At 49.5% G+C, this 20,856-nt stretch overlaps 1 protein-coding gene across 7 annotated transcripts in view; it reads left to right on the top strand.

The window, feature by feature from the left end:
- CUX2 (cut like homeobox 2) overlaps positions 1-20,856 on the top strand; it is a 208,576-nt gene that overhangs the window by 3,965 nt on the left and 183,755 nt on the right. For 2 of the 7 annotated variants that reach the window (XM_048514218.1, XM_048514225.1), the window contains exon 2: positions 6,666-6,729. The exons of the other annotated variants lie outside the window; for them this stretch is intronic. In XM_048514218.1, coding sequence (XP_048370175.1) covers positions 6,666-6,729 — 64 coding nt within the window. The remainder of the gene's footprint in view (positions 1-6,665; positions 6,730-20,856) is intronic. 7 annotated transcript variants of the gene reach the window in all.

Consider the following 20,856-nt stretch of genomic DNA (forward strand, 5'->3'; position numbering starts at 1 on the left):
CTTTGCTCCTGTGTGCACATTTCATGCATCCATTCAGAGGCATGGGGGGGGGGGGATGGTGCCCAGGGCAACACCTGCTCTGGCCACCCACCCCCCACTTACCTTAGCTGGCATGAGCCTGCCGCAGGCTGGGCCAAGGGGAGGGACGTGGGTGGGGCAATTCTCTGCCCCCCACATGACCAGCTGGCTTTGCACCCGGGGATATTTGACCTCACATGTTCCTATGAGTGCTCTCTGCATCCATTCTCTATGGACCATTTGTGATTCTGCTGTTTCTTTAGCAGGACAGTTAGTGCCGGATTAAGCAGGTGCATAGCTCATGCATACCGTGACCTGGGTCACTCAGGCTGGCCTAGTCTCCTGCATGGGGCTGCTTCGTTTTGGTTGGGCGCGTGTTTCCAAGGGCTGATGGAAAGTCCCCAGTAGCTGTGGAGGCTGGAAGAAGGAGGAAAAGGAGGAGCTGGGACCGTTCGGAGTGAGCATGCCCAATGGGCACCAGAGCTCTTGGACGCGAAAGGCACCGCAGGGCATGGGATTGGCCAAGATTCAGTTGAGGCAACTAAACTGCAGGAAGTGGGTAAGGAAATGGCAAGGAACACCTGGCAGAGGTGGAAGTTGCACCGTAGGGCATGGGATTGGCCAAGATTCAGTGGAGGCAACTAAACTGCAGGAAGTGGGTAAGGAAATGGCAAGGAACACCTGGCAGAGGTAAAAGTTGCATAGCGGGCAAAACGGTGTTGCTTGGTTCTCTGGGACCCCTGTTTTCTCGGACCTGGAGGATTCTGGCTTATGGTCTTTGCTTGCTGCCCTGAGCTAGCTGCAGCTCCATCCTCCTGCCAACTGGTGGCGCTGGTGCAGGGAAAAGGCATCTGCCCTGTGGGACTTCCAGTTGGAGCCCCAAGGTAGTTGATACTGCAGTCCCATTCTTTGAATTCAGGAATCAGTGGTGCAAACAGAAATTGTGAATTCTCTGTTCATGTAACACCCAGTTGGATAATGCTGGCAATCATGCATATGGTTCTTAGATCCCTCAGGCTGGGGGGAGCCGGTTACACTGGAGCACAGGTGTCAAACTTGCAGCCCTCCAGATATTATGGACTACAGTTCCCATCATCCCCTGCCAGCATGATGCTGGCAGAGGATGATGGGAACTGTAGTCCATAACAAATGGAGGGCTGTGAGTTTGACACCTGGGGAGCTGTGGGGCCCCCCCACAACAGTGCATTCTAGAAAGGGATCTACTTCATCACTTAGGGCCGTGGTGGTGAACCTTTGGCACTCCAGATGTTATGGACTACAATTCCCATCAGCCTTTGCCAATTGGCCATGCTGGCAGGGGCTGATGGTAATTGTAGTCCATAACGTCTGGAGTGCCGAAGGTTCGCCACCACTGATTAGGGGTTCTGGGGTCGCTTCCCTTTAAGAGCAGATTTGCAGTGCCTTCCTGGCTGCCACGTACGTGGCCATATTTGCCCAAAGAGGGCTTCCCAGCTTCCCCCTGCAAGGCCTGAGGAGGCTACCTGATTGCAGGAGCTTTGTGCGGTGGCTTAATTTCCCTCAGCTGGCCATCTTTGAGTCAGGTCCTTTGCACAGCATGTTGGGAATGTCAGTTGAGAGCGGAGCCGTGCAAAGAGTTGTGCATTCCTCTAATTGAAATGGCTCTGATGCAGGCACACCCGAGCCGAGGCCCCAGAGAGACGAGCAGGGGGCTTCCTGCCCTTAATGGCAAAACACCTTCTGCACCCAGACAGCCGTGATGGTGCCCTGTGAAAATCCTGCACGCAGTTTGCTCATTTCTGGAACGTCTCTTCTTTGTTTTGGTTGTTCTAAACCAGAGGAAGAGTCTGGAGGGCCCCTGACGGCAATCCCTTCCCCCCCCCCCCGCCCCCCTTGGCTTCATAATGGACTTCCTGGTGAGGTTTGCCCCACACTTCCCGCAGCCCCTTGCAGCATGAGAGCTAGGAGCTTTTTGTTTTATTTTCGAAGAGTGAAAGCTGAGACTCTCAGAGAACCGGGCTCTGTGTCCAGGGCAGCATTTTGCACTTCAGGGCATTCCTGGTAAAATCCGTCAGGCAGGGATCTGAGAAAAAAAAAGCCTCGTTTGGACAACCTTGACAAATGGAGGCCGCCTGTAATACATGCTGATAACGCGATAGCCTCGCGTGTGCTTTGATCAGAGTTTCTGCAGCGAGCCAGCGCTCTTGGAAACGAGGGCAGATAAAAATTGTAGCTGAAATGACGGTAGGCCTGCTTCATTAGGCGACGGCATTATTTAATAGGGGAGCGTTCCCGACGTGGCCGGCCTTCCCTTTCTGTCTGCTGCTCCTGCAGCCAGGTTCCTTCCCACTTCCTGGTTCTTTGATTGTGTCTTCCTGCATGGCAGGGGGTGGCATTTGATGGCCCTTGTGGTGGTCTCTTCCAACTCTATGGCTGTATGATTCTTTGTGTCCATTTTCAACTGGCCCCATTTTTCTTAAGAACATAAGAACAAGCCAGCTGGATCAGACCTGAGTCCATCTAGTCCAGCACTCTGCTACTTGCAGTGGCCCACCAGGTGCCTTTGGGAGCTCACATGCAGGAGGTGAAAGCAAGGGCCTTCTGCGGCTGTTGCTCCCGAGCACCTGGACTATAAAAGGTATTTGCATTTCTTGTTGCCAGTTCAGCCAGGGGGCCTCCTGTGCTCCTCTTTAGCTAGCTGTGGGGGGTGGGGGACTTGGAGGGGCTGTGGTTCAGGGGCAGAAGCCCCCACTTGGCACGCCAAAGGCCCTGCCCCCGGATTCAGTCTCTGGCACCTCCAGTTCGAAGGACCCGGCCGCAGGTGATGTGAAGTCCTCCACCTGGGACCCCAGAAAGCAGCTGCCAGCACTGGCCTTGATAGACCAGTGGTCTGATTCAGGTGTGTTCTAATGTGTACCCCAAAATAGGATGTTTGTGGCGGGGGAGAGCTTGCAGCGGGGTTCTGAATGGAAAAGGGACAGTGTATTGTTGAAGACTTTCATGGCCGGAATCACAGTAGGGTGTTGTGGGTTTTCCAGGCTGTATGGCCGTGATCCAGTAGCATTTTCTCCTGATGTTTTGCCTGCATCTGTGGCTGGCAGATGCTTCTGGAACAAGGCCATACATTGTCGAAGGCTTTCACGGCCGGAATCACTGGGGTCCTGTGTGGTTTCCGGGCTGTATGGCCGTGCTAGAACATGGCCATACAGCCCGGAAAGCCCACAGCACCCCAAGGCCATACAGCCCGGAAAGCCCACAACACCCTAGAAAAGGGACAGTTTTTCCCTGCGAGTTGTCCTTCCGACCTGGTGAAATATGCCTGTTTTTAGCTGAATGCTGAACAAAGGGTTTTCCTTCTGTTTGTTTGGGCTGGGTGCTATTTGCGGCCGGGGGGTGGGTACTTTGTGAACAGATTGCTCCCACTAAAAGTCTCCTGGATGTGTGTTGGATTGCACGCATCTGTTCCATTCACAGAGGTTCATTCCACCCGACGTGGAGAGCTACTCCCTCTTGTGGCAGGTCAGTGCTTCTGCTGGGGAAAAGGCCAGTGGCAACAGAACGGATCTGGCCCTTTACCTTAGCCGTGCAAGCGGTGGTGCGTGGGGACATCCTTAGCTAAATGGAGATTCCATGTCAAGAGGCAGTTTACCTCTTGAAATACTGGAGGGCGAGAACTTGCAGTCAGGTGCTGCTTTCATGACATTCTGCTTGTATGCAGCTTCCAAACTGCGGGTGGGTGGGCTCGGTGGGCCATCGGTCCGATCCAGCAAAGCAGATCTCATTAAATGACGCTTGACCGAATTGTGTAGAGGCGTCGGTGCCTGAAATGTTCTCTGTTCAAGTAGTCTTCCTGTTGAATAAATATTTATTAGCGATTAATAGGTACTAATGTGCATTGGAGGATCTAATAAATGGAGTCTGTTAGAAAGCAGCTGAAAATGTGCAGAGCAAGACCAGCGGGAGAGGGAATGGTTATTCGGTCGTGTGTGTGTGTGAGAGTGTGAGAGTGTGAGAGTGTGTGAGTGTGTGAGTGTGTGTTGTCCTGGAATCAGGATTGGGGTCTGCAACCTGCGGCTCTCCAGATGTTCATGGACTACAATTCCCATCAGCCCCTGCCAGCATGGCCAATTGGCCATGCTGGCGGGAAGGCTGATGAAGGCCCATCCATGAGCCTTCTGGAGAAACCACCCTGGGCTCTTGACCCTACTGGATCAGACCAAAGGTTTTTGTAGTCCAGAATCTGCTCCCAACAGAAGACTGTTTGGGTATCTCTGCAAATGCTTCATTATGAGAGCTTGACTCCAGTCTGTGATCCAAACTGGAGAGGTTTTTTTTTGGGGGGGGGGGCACCATCCACGTAGGACCATCCCCAAATTGTCCACTTCCGGTATTTCCCCCCTGCTTTGCTGGGATCTTTCCAGAGTCTGATTTGGCTGCTGTGTGGACAGGAATGTGGGCATTTTTTGTGCACCAACACTGGCATGATTGGCTCTCCTTCAGCCCCCCCCCCCCACCATTTTAGATGGCCTTTTTTGGTCATTTAGGGAAAAAATGACATTTGACTTATTGCTGTAGCACTATAATGATCTGTCTACCAGGTTGTCTGAATCTTTAGCGTTCATTTATTAATTTTAAATTCATTTGTGTTATTTATAGTCCACCTTTCTCGTTGAGACTCAAGGCAGATTGGAAGTGTTAAATCAACACAATCAAGAAAATAATAAGACATCTGATAAGTGAAGCAATAGAACTAGGGTTACAGAAATTTAAAAGAAATGCAAGTCTCTAGCTCCGTGGTGGCGAACCTTTGGCACTCCAGATGTTATGGACTACAATTCCCATCAGCCAGATGTTATGGACTACAATTCCCATCAGCCCCTTCCAGCATGGCGATTGGCCATGCTGGCAGGGGCTGATGGGAATTGTAGTCCATAACATCTGGAGTGCCAAAGGTTCGCCACCACTGCGTAGCTCATGGGTTTCAAATCTGGACGGGGGCTGGACCCAGCCCTTTCAGGGGGTTTTATCAGGCCTGCAAGGCAGCCTTACGAGCGGGGATGGGGGCTGCCTCAGGGGGCTCAAGGGCCTGGTAAGCCCCTGAAGGCAGCCACCCCACCCTGCTGCAGGCTCACCTGTCCAGGTACCCCCTTAGGGACGTTACAGGACCAGCCAAGGTTGCCACCCCCACCCCGCCCCAGGCCTGGCCCGACCCGACCCGACCCAACCAGGTCCCATTTATGTCATATCCAGCCCTCGTAACAAATGAGTTTGGTACCTCTGCTCTAGCCTTTTTCATTGCAGAGATATACCTTTCCTTTAAGGACCCGACTTGGCAAGAACTTCCCTTTAAAGATTTCAGAACATTATACGCAACACTATGGCTAGAATTCTTTATGCTAGAAAAAAAGAGGAAGCTTCCGGTTGAGGGAAGATGGGCGGCACCTCTTCTCCGTGCAGTGCGTGGAGAAGACAAAAATAACACAATTGTATGGTTGCACAGAGGTCTGATAATAGCTTCAGACTACTCCCCAGTCGTAGGAGAGGGGTGCTAGCTTGGACAACTTTACGGGAACTCGCCTGAGGACGGAGTTTAAACCGCCAAGACGAACCGTTGCACCATACAAGGAGGGGCATTGAAAGCCCATAAAGCCCGAGAGCTCAACCACCTCCGCTAGTTTCCTTAAGCAACAAGAAGGCAAACAGAAGGAAACGGGAGGAAACCAGCACCGAGAGCCGTAAACAAAGGGCTAGAATTCTTTATGCTACAAAAAAGAATTTTTCCCCCCTGATATGTAGGAATGAAAAATTTAAGGATATACATTTTAAGTAAATTATCTATAGAAAGACAAATGCCTAAATGTACTAGATTCAGTTTGGTTGCCCAGCATCCAGAACTTAGATTTAGGTAATTAGTTTTGACTAATTTGTATAGTGTATATCTTCATAATATTACCGTACACTTTAGTGGTTTTTAACCTTTTTAAATGTTTAAGCAACTTTAATTGTGAAGTTGTCTTGATTTTGTTAGTAAAAAGGTTTAAAATCCCACACCAAATAAATGCTGGCCATTTATTGATTTACTGACTGACTGATTGATTGATTGATTTCCCATATGTGCTCTTTCCCTTTCCCATATGTGCTCAGGACCGCTTGCAACAATCAATGAGATAAAAACAATAAAACAATGCAGTAAAGCAATTAAATCAATAAATACATCTCATCCATTTCTCAGTGCTGTCAAACATTGGGTCGAAGTCCATTTGGATGCCATTTATTGATTTACTGACTGATTGATTGATTGATTGATTGATTGATTGATTGATTTCCCATATGTGCTCTTTCCCTTTCCCTTTCCCATATGTGCTCAGGACAGCTTGCAACAATCAATGAGATAAAAACAATAAAGCAATGCAGTAAAGCAATTAAATCAATACATGAATCTCCTCATCCATTTCTCAGTGCTGTCAAACATTGGGTCGAAGTCCATTTGGATGCCATGGGAGATAAATCATCAAAACATTATAGCAATATGACAACTGATTTTTTAAAAAATCCCTCCAGTGGCAGGGGGTGGAATAACAGACTCGGGGGGTGAGGGGTCTGAGAAAAGGCCGGAAAAACCAGTGTGGATTCTCCGTTGTCACTACAGATGCCTCTGTGTTTTGCAGTTCCTCTGAGAGCTACACAGAAAAGCACCTTGAGACGACCACGAGCAGGACACGAAGGCAACAGGTTTGTGCCGTAGGGGTGGTTCAGGGGTAGAATGCTTCTGTACATGGAGGTTCCATTTAGCTTTCTCTGAAGCCCTGTGGGCTTTATCTTAGGTCACATGCCTTGTTCTTTTTTGGAGAGTTTGGAAGTCAGTTGTGTATCATCATCTGTGTATGTTTTGTGTCTTGGAGGGCTGCGGAGTGTGTAACTGCCTGACGGAACATTTTCACTGTGCAGAACTTCAGGGGAGGAAAAGGTGGGATGTTGATTAAAACATTCTTGCCGAGTGATATTCTGGAGTGCATAAATTTTACGTATGTATCAGCCGGTTGAGACATCCGTTAAATGCTGTGACAGCTTGACTTACCGAAATGTGCTATCATTTAACAACGTGTCAAAATTCTTCTTTATCGGGGATGACAGCAATAAATAAGCAATCAGTCCCATTAACTTTGGGAAGCTTGGGAGACGGTGCACTTAGAATGGAGGACCAGGGAGAGGCACGGCTACTGGGATAACCGCAGCCACTCTTCTCCTCCAATGTGAAACGGTGGGAGGGAGCTGATCTTGGGTCTTGGGTTCAAGTCCCTTTCCTTCCATGGATTTGTGATTCATCCAGACCAGGGGTCTGCAACCTGCGGCTCTCCAGATGTTCATGGAACATAAGAACATAAGAACAAGCCAGCTGGATCAGACCAGAGTCCATCTAGTCCAGCACTCTGCTACTCGCAGTGGCCCACCAGGTGCCTTTGGGAGCTCACATGCAGGAGGTGAAAGCAAGGGCCTTCTGAGGCTGTTGCTCCCGATCACCTGGTCTGTTAAGGCATTTGCAATCTCAGATCAAAGAGAATCAAGATTGGTAGCCATAAATTGACTTCTCCTCCATAAATCTGTCCAAGCCCCTTTTAAAGCTATCCAGGTTAGTGGCCATCACCACCTCCTGTGGCAGCATATTCCAAACACCAATTGGCCATGTTGGCAGGGGCTGATGGGAATTGTAGTCCATGAACATCTGGAGAGCCGCAGGTTGCAGACCCCTGGACTAGGAGGAGGTGGGTCTCTACTCCAAGGAGCTTTCATGTTAAAGTTTGAGAAGGAAGAAGAGGAGTTTGGATCTACACCCTGACTTTGTCTCCTGTAAGGAGACTCAAGGTGGCTTGCAAATTCCTTTTCCTTTCCTCTTCCCACAAGTTCTCTCCAGTGGCCCCTGTCCCACGCCTGGAAGATGGCAAGAGCCCTGGCCAATCTGGCCTGGAGGAGAATTGCTTCCTGACCCTGATGAAAAGAGCTTTGGCATTTTGAAAGTTCAGACCTGACTCTGAGGTGCTGTGTGGACAGAGCCAAGCAACTAAAAGCATTTGCTGTTGCTCAGCCTGTGCAATATCCAGCTGGGCGTGGATGCCAGCTGCGAGATATGGGTCCGAGCCAAGGAAATATCCTTAAGTAACTGCAAGGCACCCAAGAGGTGGAGGGGAGCAGCAGAGGCAAGTGACCGCCATTTCCGGCGATTGGTAGTGAGAAAGTGGGAGCACGAGGCAGCCCCCAGCTCATCTCGGTGCCCGCTCTCCCCCTCTCTGTGGTTTGCATAATTGAAACTCTGCCAGATGAAATCTCTGCCGAAGATGATGAAGGGTTTTTTTTAATCTTGAGCACAAGCTGTTCTAACTGGAGAAATGGATGACCCCAATTGCAGCCCGAAGGGGGACTTCTTTCCTAATTAATAAACCCATTAATTAATTGTGTGCACGCTGCGGCTCATTAGAGGTTTTTGGGGGGGGTGGGGGCTGGAGGCCTGAAAGTTGAGGTGGAGAGGAGCGAGGAGCGGGTGGAGGCTTGGCCTCCTGAGTCATACCAAGGGCCCATTGGGCTCCCCAGCATGTGTGGTCTGTTCAGATTGGCAGCAGTAATCCAGAGTTTGCAGGAGAGGAGAGGAGAGTTCCATGGGATAGTTCCATGGGAATGTCAGCTGTGAAAAAGGCAAACTCTATGCTGGGGATAATTAGGAAAGGAATTGAGAATAAAACTCCAAGGATTGTCATGCCCTTATATAAAGCCGTGGTGCGACCGCACTTGGAGTCCCGTGTTCAGTTCTGGTCGCCACATCTCAAAAAGGATATTGAAGAGATAGAAAAAGTGCAGAGAAGGGCAACGAGGATGATTCTCACAATACTAGAACCAGGGGGCATTCATTGCTTGAAATCTGGGGAAGAATTAGGACTAATAAAAGGAAACACTTCTTCACGCAACGTGTGATGGGTGTTTGGAATATGCTGCCACAGGAGGTGGTGATGGCCACTAACCTGGATAGCTTTAAAAGGGGCTTGGACAGATTTATGGAGGAGAAGTCGATTTATGGCTACCAATCTTGATCCTCTTTGATCTGAGATTGCAAATGCCTTAACAGTCCAGGTGCTCGGGAGCAACAGCCTCAGAAGGCCCTTGCTTTCACCTCCTGCATGTGAGCTCCCAAAGGCACCTGGTGGGCCACTGCGAGTAGCAGAGAGCTGGACTAGATGGACTCTGGTCTGATCCAGCTGACTTGTTCTTATGAGAGGAAGGTCTCTCCTGAAACCTTCTGCAAGCAACAGGGGCCCTGCCCTCAAGCTGCAGCCTCTTCCCTGAGCTGTACTGGCAGAAGCCAGAACCCCATCATGTGCTGATGGTGTTAAGGAAGGACCAGACAATGTATTGTCGAAGGCTTTCATGGCCAGAATCACTGGGGTGTTGAGGGGTTTCCGGGCTGCATGGCCGTGTTCCAGTAGCATTTTCTCCTGACGTTTCGCCTGCATCGGTGGCTGGCACCTTCAGAGGATCTGGCACACTCCAGCGGGAGGTGCCTTTGAGATGCTCTAGTGCAGGGGTAGGGAACCTGCGGCTCTCCAGATGTTCAGGAACTACAATTCCCATCAGCCCCTGCCAGCATGGTCAATTGGCCATGCTGACAGGGGCTGATGAAGTAGTTCATCTGAGCTCCCTCTCTGATGGAAACTGATCCTCTGAAGATGCCAGCCACAGATGCAAGATGGCGATCAGGAGAAAAAAATACCTGGAACACAACTCCTTAACTCGAGAAAACACACAACACCCCAAGGACCAGACACTTTGCTGGCAGAACGTTTCTCAGCCACCTGGAGCCTGACTGTGGTTGGAGACAGCCAGGGTATAAATGCAATACAATCAAATTTTTAAAAGGCAACCTCTCAGCTGCTATCAGCCAGGAGCGGTAACTGGAATCTTCATAAGCTGGGGCAATAGGGGTGGGTTTCTGTTTACTGAAGGGGTTTAGTCCATATTTTCCATGCCCTTCTTCCAGGGAGCTCAGGGCTCATTCTTCTGTATTTGTCCTTGTAAGACAACCCTGTGAAGTAGGCCAGGATGAAAGAGAAGGTAATTGGCTGCGGAGTACCTAGCATTGTGACTGAGTGGGAGTTAAATCTGGGTTTCCCACATTCTAGGCCAGTGGTGGCGAACCTTTGGCACTCCAGATGTTATGGACTACAATTCCCATCAGCCCCTGCCAGCATGGCCAATTGCCATGCTGGAAGGGGCTGATGGGAATTGTAGTCCATAACATCTGGAGTGCCAAAGGTTTGCCACCATGGTCCTAGGCTCTTCACTGCTGCACCACCCTGACTCTCTGATGAAGATCTTTCCAAATCCAGGGGGGGTGTAGTGATTAGTGAAGATTCTGCAAGAGTTGTGTTCAGATCCACACTCTGCCAGGAGGTTCCTTGGATGGGTTGCTCTCTCTCAGCCTCAGCTCCTTCATGAGTAAAGGGGAGCCCCAAGCAACTTGGAGGAATGTTGGGATACAAACGTGCTTGACAGATACAGCCACCTTTGGGTGCAAAATTCGGAAGTCTTGGCCTCTTACATTGCTATGGAGGAGGAAAGTGAAATGGTTTAGCCTGTGGGGAAAAGCAGTGAAACGAGGAAAAGTTCTGGGAAAACACTCCACTCGCAGTTGCTTTATTTTAAGCAGTTGGGCAGATCTGAATCGCAAGCACAATCCGCTGTCTCCCTCTCTGGTCACCTAGAGAGGACTGCTACTCGCCATTGGTGACTACAGGAATAACTGCCGGTACGGATCTCTTGGTAACGTTGGAGTCTTGAAGCTCCTAAATTCCTACGAGAGAGCAAGACTCATAAGGCATCCTAAACGACTTGCAAGGAAGCCGATTTGGAAGATTGACAGGCCGTGTGTGGCAGTGAATATTAATTGATTTGGCAAATTTGCCTGAAAGGAGGGAGGCCCGGGGTTGGCCCCCAACCGGAGGCTCCTTTGAGATGCTCTTGTGGAACTGAGAATCTTTGCAGAGTCGGTGCAAGCCTCTCTCGGTCTCTCTCCGTCTGCCAGCAAAGCCAGCCTGCCCTCCCACGTTTTTCTTCTCGCCCTCAGAGGTTTAAAAATAAAAATGCAGGCATTATCGCCGTGTGTTCTGATCCCCGAGTGAATGTTTTCCTTTACGCTCTGCAAATTTCTTGACAGTCAGCTCGCAAATTGTGATTGTTGCAGTCTTTTTAAAAAGTGGTTAGAAGTTCTTGCTGCTTTTTGGCGCCAGATTTGGAAGAGAATTTCTGTTTTGGGTTTGAGGGAACTACTTCCCATGGGTGCAGCGGGTGGGGGGGGTTTGAGAATAAACTTTCAGGTCATGGCAAGTAGGCGTGTGTCTCTTTTTGAGCACCCCCTATGAGAAGAGCCATGTAAGCGCGATGGTTCTTTAAAAAGTACTATTAAAAACGTTACAAACTCTTTTCTTGCAAAAGGTACACAAAATGCTGATTCATTAAGGCTTGTGTAAATTATGAAATTTGAAAGTATCGGTAAAACATTTTTTAAAAAATCACAGGAGCCACAACTGTGTTGACAGAACACAGTGTGGACAGAAAACCGATGAAGTTATCTGGTTTGAGATGAACTAGATTCAAGCCCAGTGGCACCTTACAGAGGAGCAATATTTTCTCAGTATGAGCTGTTAAGAGTCAGAGATCCCTCTGCATATGACTGAAGGAGCTATAGCACTTGACACCATCTTGTTGGTGTCTGGTATGCTAACTGGACTCAGATCTATACTCTGTTTCACAGAAAGATGATAGTAGAGTTGTGTATTCCTCCTGCACAGAACAAAGCATTCTGGACCTTCTCTGTTGTAGCAAGCCCCGCCTGGGTCTTAATACCTACCTAGCCCTGCTCCCGTCATCCTTTTGAAAGTAAAATACATTTTGGCAGAAGTTCTGTTGTCTCAGAGTACCATGCCCAATAATGCACAAAATAATGGTTTTGACAAAGGCAGCGCGCATATGCACTTGTATGCTTCTTTGGAAGGCATTATAAGACCAGAAGGGATCTCCTAATGGCTGTTAAGTAGCCTCCTTGTCAGTGTCTAGCATTGCTTGGATTGGCTCATTTTGGTTGGTGAAGTTCTTGTGACCTATTTCTCTGGACTCTGCATTCTTTCCAAAAAGGGCACTTTCATGCAGATCGCAAAGTCCCTGCTTCAAGTTCTGACCGACCCTGACCCATATAGGTTCGTGACAGGCTGTGTCTGTCTTTAGTGCAGAAAAGAAAAACCCACAACAAGCAGCACAAAGTCAGGAAGATTATTTAAGAACATAAGAACATAAGAACAAGCCAGCTGGATCAGACCAAAGTCCATCTAGTCCAGCTCTCTGCTTCTCGCAGTGGCCCACCAGGTGCCTTTGGGAGCTCACATGTAGGATGTGAACGCAATGGCCTTCTGCGGCTGTTGCTCCCGAGCACCTGGTCTGTTGCTCCCGAGCACCTGGTCTATTTAAATTCTGGGTCCTTTAAAAATATTTTTTGGATGTACTTCTATGCCTTTTCTCATCAAAAGATGCAAGCTCGATCATGGGTTAATCCGCCACCACTTCCTGGGACATATTTGTTCCGCTTGGGTCCTAGTGCCCCCAACCCTTCCCGGCGGCACATGGAGCAAGGGTTACAAGAGAGAGAGGAAAAACTCAGTCACTTGGCCCAAAGAAACAGATTTGGCAAAATTGCCTGGTTTGGGGCCACTTCTTGGACATACCACGACTTAGGGAGTAAGCCCATGAGTAAAGTGGGGTTTACTTTAGAGTAAGCCTATACAGATTGGAACAGCTGTGGATGCAGAGAAGGGTGTGAGAAGCCCAAGTTAAAGCGGACTTTGATTAGGGGTGGGTGAGGAAGTATCGCAAAGGCAGTGGGGAATAGTGGTCACAGCAGAGCTCACCCGAGGGCCACATCCTGACTTTCGGCTACAAGCACAGAAGCAGCAAGGAAAGTAAATGCACAAGTTGGCCACAGAGTAGCCCACAAACCACCCAGCCCACCTGCACTCACCACAGTCTAAGCCACAGGTGTCAAACTTGCGGCCCTCCAGATGTTATGGACTACAGTTCCCATCATCCCCTGCCAGCATGATGCTGGCAGGGGATGATAAGGCTATAGTCCATAACATGGAGGAGCAAGTTATTACCACTATAGTCCTAAGCTGTGGAGTGGAAGGAGAAAGCAGAGGGCAGAAGCTTAACTCACCCCCTCCTGCAAGACCACACCTGGGCAGCACCTGCAGCACAGGTAGGAGTGAGGACGGGCCCCAGAGGGAACTTCTGCCTAAAAGCTATTAACTGAACTATTATCTTTCTGTGAGAAAGGGTACAGCCACCTGGAGTCTGCAGGGTGGAGGGTTCAGTTTTGAGTCAAAACTAAACAAGTGATTGATCGAGCTGCATGTACACATTTCATTTGTAACGGCAAAATTGACATAATGGAATTGAAGGGGGGTTGTTATCAATACTTATTTCCAATATAAGGCTTTTATGATGGTGGTTACAGTCACTGGACTGTGCAAATAAAGATCTTTCCTCGGAGTGCGTGTCTTGAAATAGGAATGGTCCTTGAACAGCCTCCTCCTACATGACCTGGCAACTGAGATTTTCCATGAGGTTTCTGCTCCACCGTTCCCATCTTGTGTAGTCCGCCAAGTAACTGGGGTACCGCATGTCAGAGGTCTTAGTGGTGGTGACTCCCCGTTCGCCTGTTCCCAAGTGTTTTTGCTGCTGCCCCCTATCTAAGCCGTGGGGCAGATGAGGTGAAGGAGGTGAAGCTAGGACAGATGGGGTGGGACTTGGGCCCCTAGCCCCCCCCCCCCAAGTCGTGCAAAGTCAATATCTGCCTTTTTGTGATTTTTCTGCTGAAGGCAGCTCCGTGTTTCTCTGCTGGAGTTTGTTTTCAGATATTACTCCAAAAAAGCCTTAAGCTTCCTGGTTATTCTTGCTGTTCTTCTATTAAACCCTTGATGTTTTCCCTGATCCTAAATGTTTGTGGTTTATAGAATGCTTATTGATTGTTTTAACAGTTTTTTTTTTAAAAAATACATTTAAAATTGTTTGCTTGCATCTCGCTATTTTTCCCCCAAATGGCCGTCTTGAGAACCAGTTGTCTTGGGGAGCTGTTAAAAGCTGACTTGCTTGGCTGAATAACTGAATGAAGTGAAATTCACTAGTGAAATTTGTGGCATTGTATTGTCGAAGGCTTTCACGGCAGAAATCACTTGGGTGCTGTGTGGTTTCCGGGCTGTATGGCCGTGTTCTAGCAGCATTTTCTCCTGACGTTTCGCCTGCATCTGTGGCTGGCATCTTCAGAGGATCCTCTGAAGATGCCAGCCCAGGTAAGCGAAACGTCGAGAAAATACTGCTGGAACAACCATACAACTGAAAGCACAACAACCTGAATATTTGGTAACATTGTTGTTATGGTTATTTTCTACCTGGAGAAGGACACACCCCGCCCACCTACATGCATCTCCAATTCCACGGTACAGGAAATGTGGTTGCCACTGCAGTGTATAGGAAACCCCACCCACTCCCAAGGTATATTGTTGGCTGGAGGGAAGTGCTTCTGTCTGTGTTCAGCATTTGCCCCTGCCTGATACAGAGCCGCCACATTTGCTGTGGTTCTCCTCTCTTGTCTAATCACTGACCACCTCTTGAACGAAGCAGGATTGCAGTGTGGTGGCCTTAATAAGAGCCAGAAGGATCCCAATTAAACATACAACAATGTTTAGCTAGACCAGTGATGACGAACCTTTTTGAGACCGAGTGCCCAAATTGCAACCCAAACCCCACTTATTTATTGCGAAGTGCCAACCCTGTAATTTAACCTGAATGCTGAGGTTTTAGAAAAACCGTTTGGCTCCCTCTTCCTCCGTCCCACCCACTCGAGAAGGGGCCAGCCTGCTCTAGCCTCCAGCAGGTCCTGCGCGCACTGCTCTGTGCCTCTCTAGCATCTCTGCCTCCTCTGCACCCCCCTCTCGGGCAGCAGCCACCCAGAGCACAGGCACCAGGCCCGCCAGCCGAGTCCTCCCTGCTCACCGCGGTGGGCGCACGTTGTGCTCAGTGCCCCAGGCCAGCCTAGATGTGTGTGTGTGTGTGGGGGGGTGATTTTCAGCCCCCCACATGACAAACTCTGTGTACGCGTGCCCACAGAGAGGGCTCCAAGTGCCACCTCTGGCACCCGTGCCATAGGTTCGCCATCACTGAGCTAGACTGACTCAATGTTTAGCTCAGGGGTAGGGAACCTTTAACACTCAAAGAGCCATTTGGCCCCGTTTTCCATGGGAAAAGAAAACACTTGGAGCCGCAAATAACTTTTGACGTTTAAAATAAAGATAACACTGTATATATAGGGGTTTTTTTTACCTTTTACTCTGCTCATTCTGAGAAGCGCATGGATGCGCCCGCCCTGCTGCCTGCAGGGCGGGCAAGGATGGGGCTGGCAGCTCGGCTCGTGGAACCACAGTGCAAGGGCAGAAGAGCCGCAGGTTCCCTACCCCTGGTTTAGCTGGACTGACTCCAGGAAAGTTACTGCCAGGCTGCTGTCGAGGGGGCTTCCCCCACTTACCATTTGCTGCGCGCTACTCCGGGAAAGTAGCGCGGGGTCCAGCGGCGCTCCCCACTTGCAAGGGCGGCAACCACGCAGCCGCCCCGACGCTGCCGCTCTCCCGCCCCTTCAGCGCGCGTCATTTTTGGCGCTGAAGGAACGGCACCTTCTGACTGTGGGAAATGCAACCCCGCGGCAGAAGTCACTCGTGCCAGGAGCGCGCTGGGAGTAGCGTGCCGCAACTGGTAAGTGGGGAAAGCCCTCTGGATGGCTGCTGGTGGCCAGTAGCATTGAGTTGTGGCCAGTGTTCCAGGGACCGCTTGACTCGCACCCAAGCCATGACCATGATGATGAAGGTACCCGTTTTCACCTTCCTGATGGTCTGGGGCTGAACTGCCCTTTCCATTGTGAAGATATAAGGGGAAAGGCATATCTCCACAACAAACGGGTCCTAGATTGTACTTTTTTGAAAACGAAAGCTGGGAATTCAGAGATCCTGGTGCAGTTTCTTATAACCATGTGATAATAAATCTGAGAAATCTAGAAAAAGTGCAGAGAAGGGCAACGAGGATGATTGAAGGATTGGAGCACCTTCCTTATGAGGAGAGGCTGCAGCGTTTGGGACTCTTTCGTTTGGAGAGGAGACGTCTGAGGGGGGATATGATTGAAGTCTATAAAATTATGCCTGGGGTAGAAAATGTGGACAGAGAGAAATTTTTCTCTCTTTCTCACAATACTAGAACCAGGGGGCATCCATGGAAAATGCTGGGGAGAAGAATTAGGACTAATAAAAGGAAACACTTCTTCACCCAACGTGTGGTTGGTGTTTGGAATATGCTGCCACAGGAGGTGGTGATGGCCACTAACCTGGATAGCTTTAAAAAGGGCTTGGACAGATTTATGGAGGAGAAGTCGATCTATGGCTACCAATCTTGATCCTCCTTGATCTCCGATTGCAAATGCCTTAGCAGACCAGGTGCTCAGGAGCAGCAGCAGCAGCAGAAGGCCATTGCTTTCACCTCCTGCATGTGAGCTCCCAATGGCACCTGGTGGGCCACTGCGAGTAGCAGAATGCTGGACTAGATGGACTCTGGTCTGATCCAGCAGGCTAGTTCTTATGTTCTTATGTTCTTAACCCTGCAAGCCTGGAGGCATGGGACAGGGGTAGGGGCTGCTGGTGGGGTATTGGGAAATACAGCTATGGAGAAGCCCCGTTGTCAGGGCACTGTATTGGCAACAGGAACAAAGAAACCAAACAAACTAGTCCCTCTGTGGAAAATGCCAAAGATGCCCTTCTTAATATTGGGTGATTAATAAGCTGGTATTGACTTCTGCCGGGGTAATTATCAATATTTATTCAATCTCTGTGCCTTCTTGGGGCTTCACTAAATCTTATGAATTGATGCAAGGAGAATGCCTATGGCCCAATGAATGACGGAGTCTCCCTTTTTGCTTCTGCATTGTGTAGCCTTTCTGTAGACTTCTCATTTCCTGGGTTCATTTCTTTTCTGTTGACTTGCACGTATTTTTCTCCTCCTTGGATGCAAAGGTTTTGATATTTTGGTTCTCCTATTTCTGTCACCTTGGAGCGATCTTTCCTTATTGGAAAACATGTGCAAGGATGAAAGATATTTATTTGGCTTACCAGAGATCAGCTAGGGAGGGCAGATCAAATTTATGCCTTTGTTTTCCCCTCTGCCTTGGATGGGGTAAAAGACATTCACTGGGGAAAGACATTCACTTGCAAGAATTTGAATGTGACCTGCGGGTCAAATGGGCGTCTGCTTTGCTTTCTCTGTGCATTTATTTCCCTTCTATTGCAATTGAAAATACTTTCCTATCGGCGGGCAAAATTGCACCACAAAGAAGGTGTGTCGTTTTTTGTTTTAGCCTTGTTTTGCTTTCTACAAATTTAGATCAGTGGTTGCCTACAACACAGTGTGCAAATAATTTCATTGTTTCTCTTTTTACAAAGCAGTTTGCTGGGCTCTTTAATGCGGCCTTGCTGTGTAATTATTGAGCTTTGTGTGGTTTTTTACTACTTTGGTGCAACATTTAATGATTTCCCAAAAGCTCGGAGAGGACCCAGGAGTATTGATCTAGCGGCAGTTTGAAGTGACTCACAGCTTCACGCGGGGCAGTCTTAATATGAATTGCTTGGCGTGGCGTGCACTCGCCGGTGATGCTGCCACACGGCTCCCTCAAAAGGTAAATAACCAATCTGGGGACCGAGTAAATATGCCCTTGTGGGAGCTGGGCTGTGCGTCATTCCCTCTGAGCCACTCAGCTGCGCTTCTGTAAGGCAGCCTCAGTTGGTTGCGTAGGCCTGCAGAAGCGTGCTCACGAAGGGTCGGAGGGATATTTCAGCTACATGGGAAGGCAGAATTACAGAGCGCCTTGGTTGTATTTGGTCATCCTGAAAACTTTGCCCTCCTGGAGGCTTCGAGGTGGCTTACAAAGATGTTTCAAAGTTTTCGAAGATCACACATGATGCAAAATCCAGGAACGGCAGTACAGGTGAACACCTATTCAGCAGCAACTGAAGAACTGCCATGCCAGGAACTGTGAACTCTCTTTTCATATAGACTCATCTTAACAGAGCTCCAGAGCAAAGGGCCAATCAAACCACAGTGGCAAGGAGTTCCGCAGCTTAGGGGTGACTACCGAGAAGGTCCTGCCCAGCATGAATACCACTCTAACTTTCAGGAAAGTGCCGCCACTAGATCTCAGGTCCTGGCTGGTTAGGATTAGTAGTATATTTTGGTCCTAAGGTAATTTCAGACTTTCAAGATCAGTAAACTTAGCTGGGTCCAGAAAATACCTGGCTGCGAGTGAAACGAGTCTAGGTTGCAATTGAAAAAAATGAAAAACAGAAGGGTAGTTTCCAGCCCCTCATGGCTCTGAAGGCATGTTGGAAGAGACCACCCAGGCCATCTAATCCAAACCCCTGCCATGCAAGGATTACATAATCAAAGCACTCTAGACCCGTGGTGGCGAACCTTTGGCACTCCAGATGTTGGCCATGATGGCAGGGGCTGATGGGAATTGTAGTCCATTACATCTGGAGTGCCAAATGTTTGCCACCACTGCTCTAGACAGATGACCATCCAGACTCTGTTCAAAACCTCCAAAGAAGGAGGCTTCACCATCCTCCGAGGCAGTGAATCCCACTGTCAAACAGCCTCTACTATCAGGAAGTTCTTCCTGATGTTTAGGTGGAATCTCTTTCCTGTACCTTGAATCCATTATACTCCTGGTCTCCAGAGCATCAGAAAACAAGTTTGTTCCCTCTTCAACATGACATCCCTTCAGATATTTAGACATGGCTATCATGTCCCCCCTTAACCTTCTGTTAACTAAACATACCCAGCTCCCTAAGCTGCTTTTCATAGGGCATGGAATCCAGGCCTTCTGACCATTCTGATTGCCCTCCTCTGGACCCGTTCCAACTTGTCAATATCCTTCTTGAACTGTGGTGCCCAGAACTGGACACAGTATTCCAGTTGAGGTCTGTCCAATGCAGAATAGAGTGGTACTAATACATCCCTCAATCTAGACCAGGGGTCTGCAACCTGCAGCTCTCCAGATGTTCAAGGACTACAAATCCCATCAGCCCCTGCCAGTGTGGCCAATTGGTCGGGCTGGCAGGGGCTGATGGGAATTGTAGTCCATGAACATCTGGAGAGCCACAGGTTGCAGACCCCTGGTCCAGACACTGTATTCCTATTGACACAGCCCAGAATTGCATTGGCTTTCTTTGGATGCCCACCGGAGAGGAAGGCAAGGCATAGATGAAGTGAGAAAAAATCCCAGGGAAACCATGCTGGCAGGGAATTCCCATCCTGGAGGTGCCTGCTGACCTCTGCTCACAGTTCTTCACCCTGGGCCTTAACATACAGCAGGACCTGAGTGGAGAACTGCTTGGGAGAAGGCATGCTTTTTTGCAGTGGCGTATCTACCTAGGGACAAGGGGTACCCCTTGTCCCTGGGCGCCACTCTTCTGGTCATGTGGGGGGCGCAAAATCAGCCCCCCACATGACCAGGAAGTCCTGCTGCTCGTCGTTTTCGTGTGCCTCGACCAGTCCGTGTCAGTCGAGGCATGCAAAAATGACGAGGCAGCAGGACTTCCTGGTGCCTCCAAGCGCCCTCAACCCCACCCTGGACTCCTCCCTCCCTTCCTTCCCCTCCCCAGCCGGCAGGGGGAGTCTGGGGGGGGGAGGTGGGCACCCTAGACCTTGCCCATGTCCATGGTGACATGGGCGGGGTTGAGGGCAGTGGGGGATGGAGCCTGGGGGCACCCTGGAGACAATTTGTCTCCAGGCGCCATTTACCCCGAGTACGCCTCTGCTTTTTTGATGATGCCATCCTGCCTGCCATGCATTCCCTTTGCAAGCCACTGGGTCTCTGCTTCCAAGGCGCATGCTGTCCGGCCACCTTGGTAGCTGGTGGGAGCAAAGTCCAGGCACCAAGATAACAACTGGGATCCAATCTCCGCCACCTCTCTGCGGCGAGGGCAGGAAGGAGGCTTGCGAGCGTACAGTTCCCTGCATTCAAAATGCCGCGTCTCCCCTCCCTCCCCATAATTTGATTCCTCTCTATTGAAATCCGGCCTTCCGAGGATTGCTGCAGTAAATATCTGATTAGCAAAACCTGCCACCGAGGCAACCCCGAGACGTCTTTTTGTGGAAAGCAAAGCGGGCCCTTCTGCCAGGCGCGCGGCTGCCGAGAAGCATCGCGCCACCGCCGTGCCTCCTGTGACAGTACTTTTCTCTCCAATAAAAGAAGCTAATTAACATTATTCTTTAATTATTGCCTCTATCAACAAGGGGTCTGGTTTCCACCAGCAGGCTAGTCTGCCTTCTCTCCAGCTACCCCGTGCGAACGCTTTCAGTTCATGTTGTCTGTTGGAATGAATTTGCTGTCATCTGCCCGTTGTCACTTAATGGGGACTCTCGGGTAACGGCGCAGCGCCGGAGCACGGTTAGCAGCCCGCGAGCATGTAATTCAGCCCCTCCGGCAAAAGTACTTTGGAAGTCTCTGGATAGTTTTTGAACTCTCTGTTCTTAATTAAATATGCAGTTCTTCACGGTAAGCAGGTTAATTCTTTTGTGCTGCGTTGTAATGCTGCTAGGAATTTTTCATCGCTCTTATTAAACATTATTCAGGCATTGTGAATTCTGTAATTAAAAAAAAAAAGAACAAAGATTTTTTTAAAAGAACCTCCCAGCCTCTGTCTCTCTCTCTTTCCCCTGGTTAATTTATCA

The sequence above is a fragment of the Sphaerodactylus townsendi genome, linkage group LG13, assembly GCF_021028975.2.
Source record: "Sphaerodactylus townsendi isolate TG3544 linkage group LG13, MPM_Stown_v2.3, whole genome shotgun sequence".
NCBI lineage: Eukaryota > Metazoa > Chordata > Lepidosauria > Squamata > Sphaerodactylidae > Sphaerodactylus > Sphaerodactylus townsendi.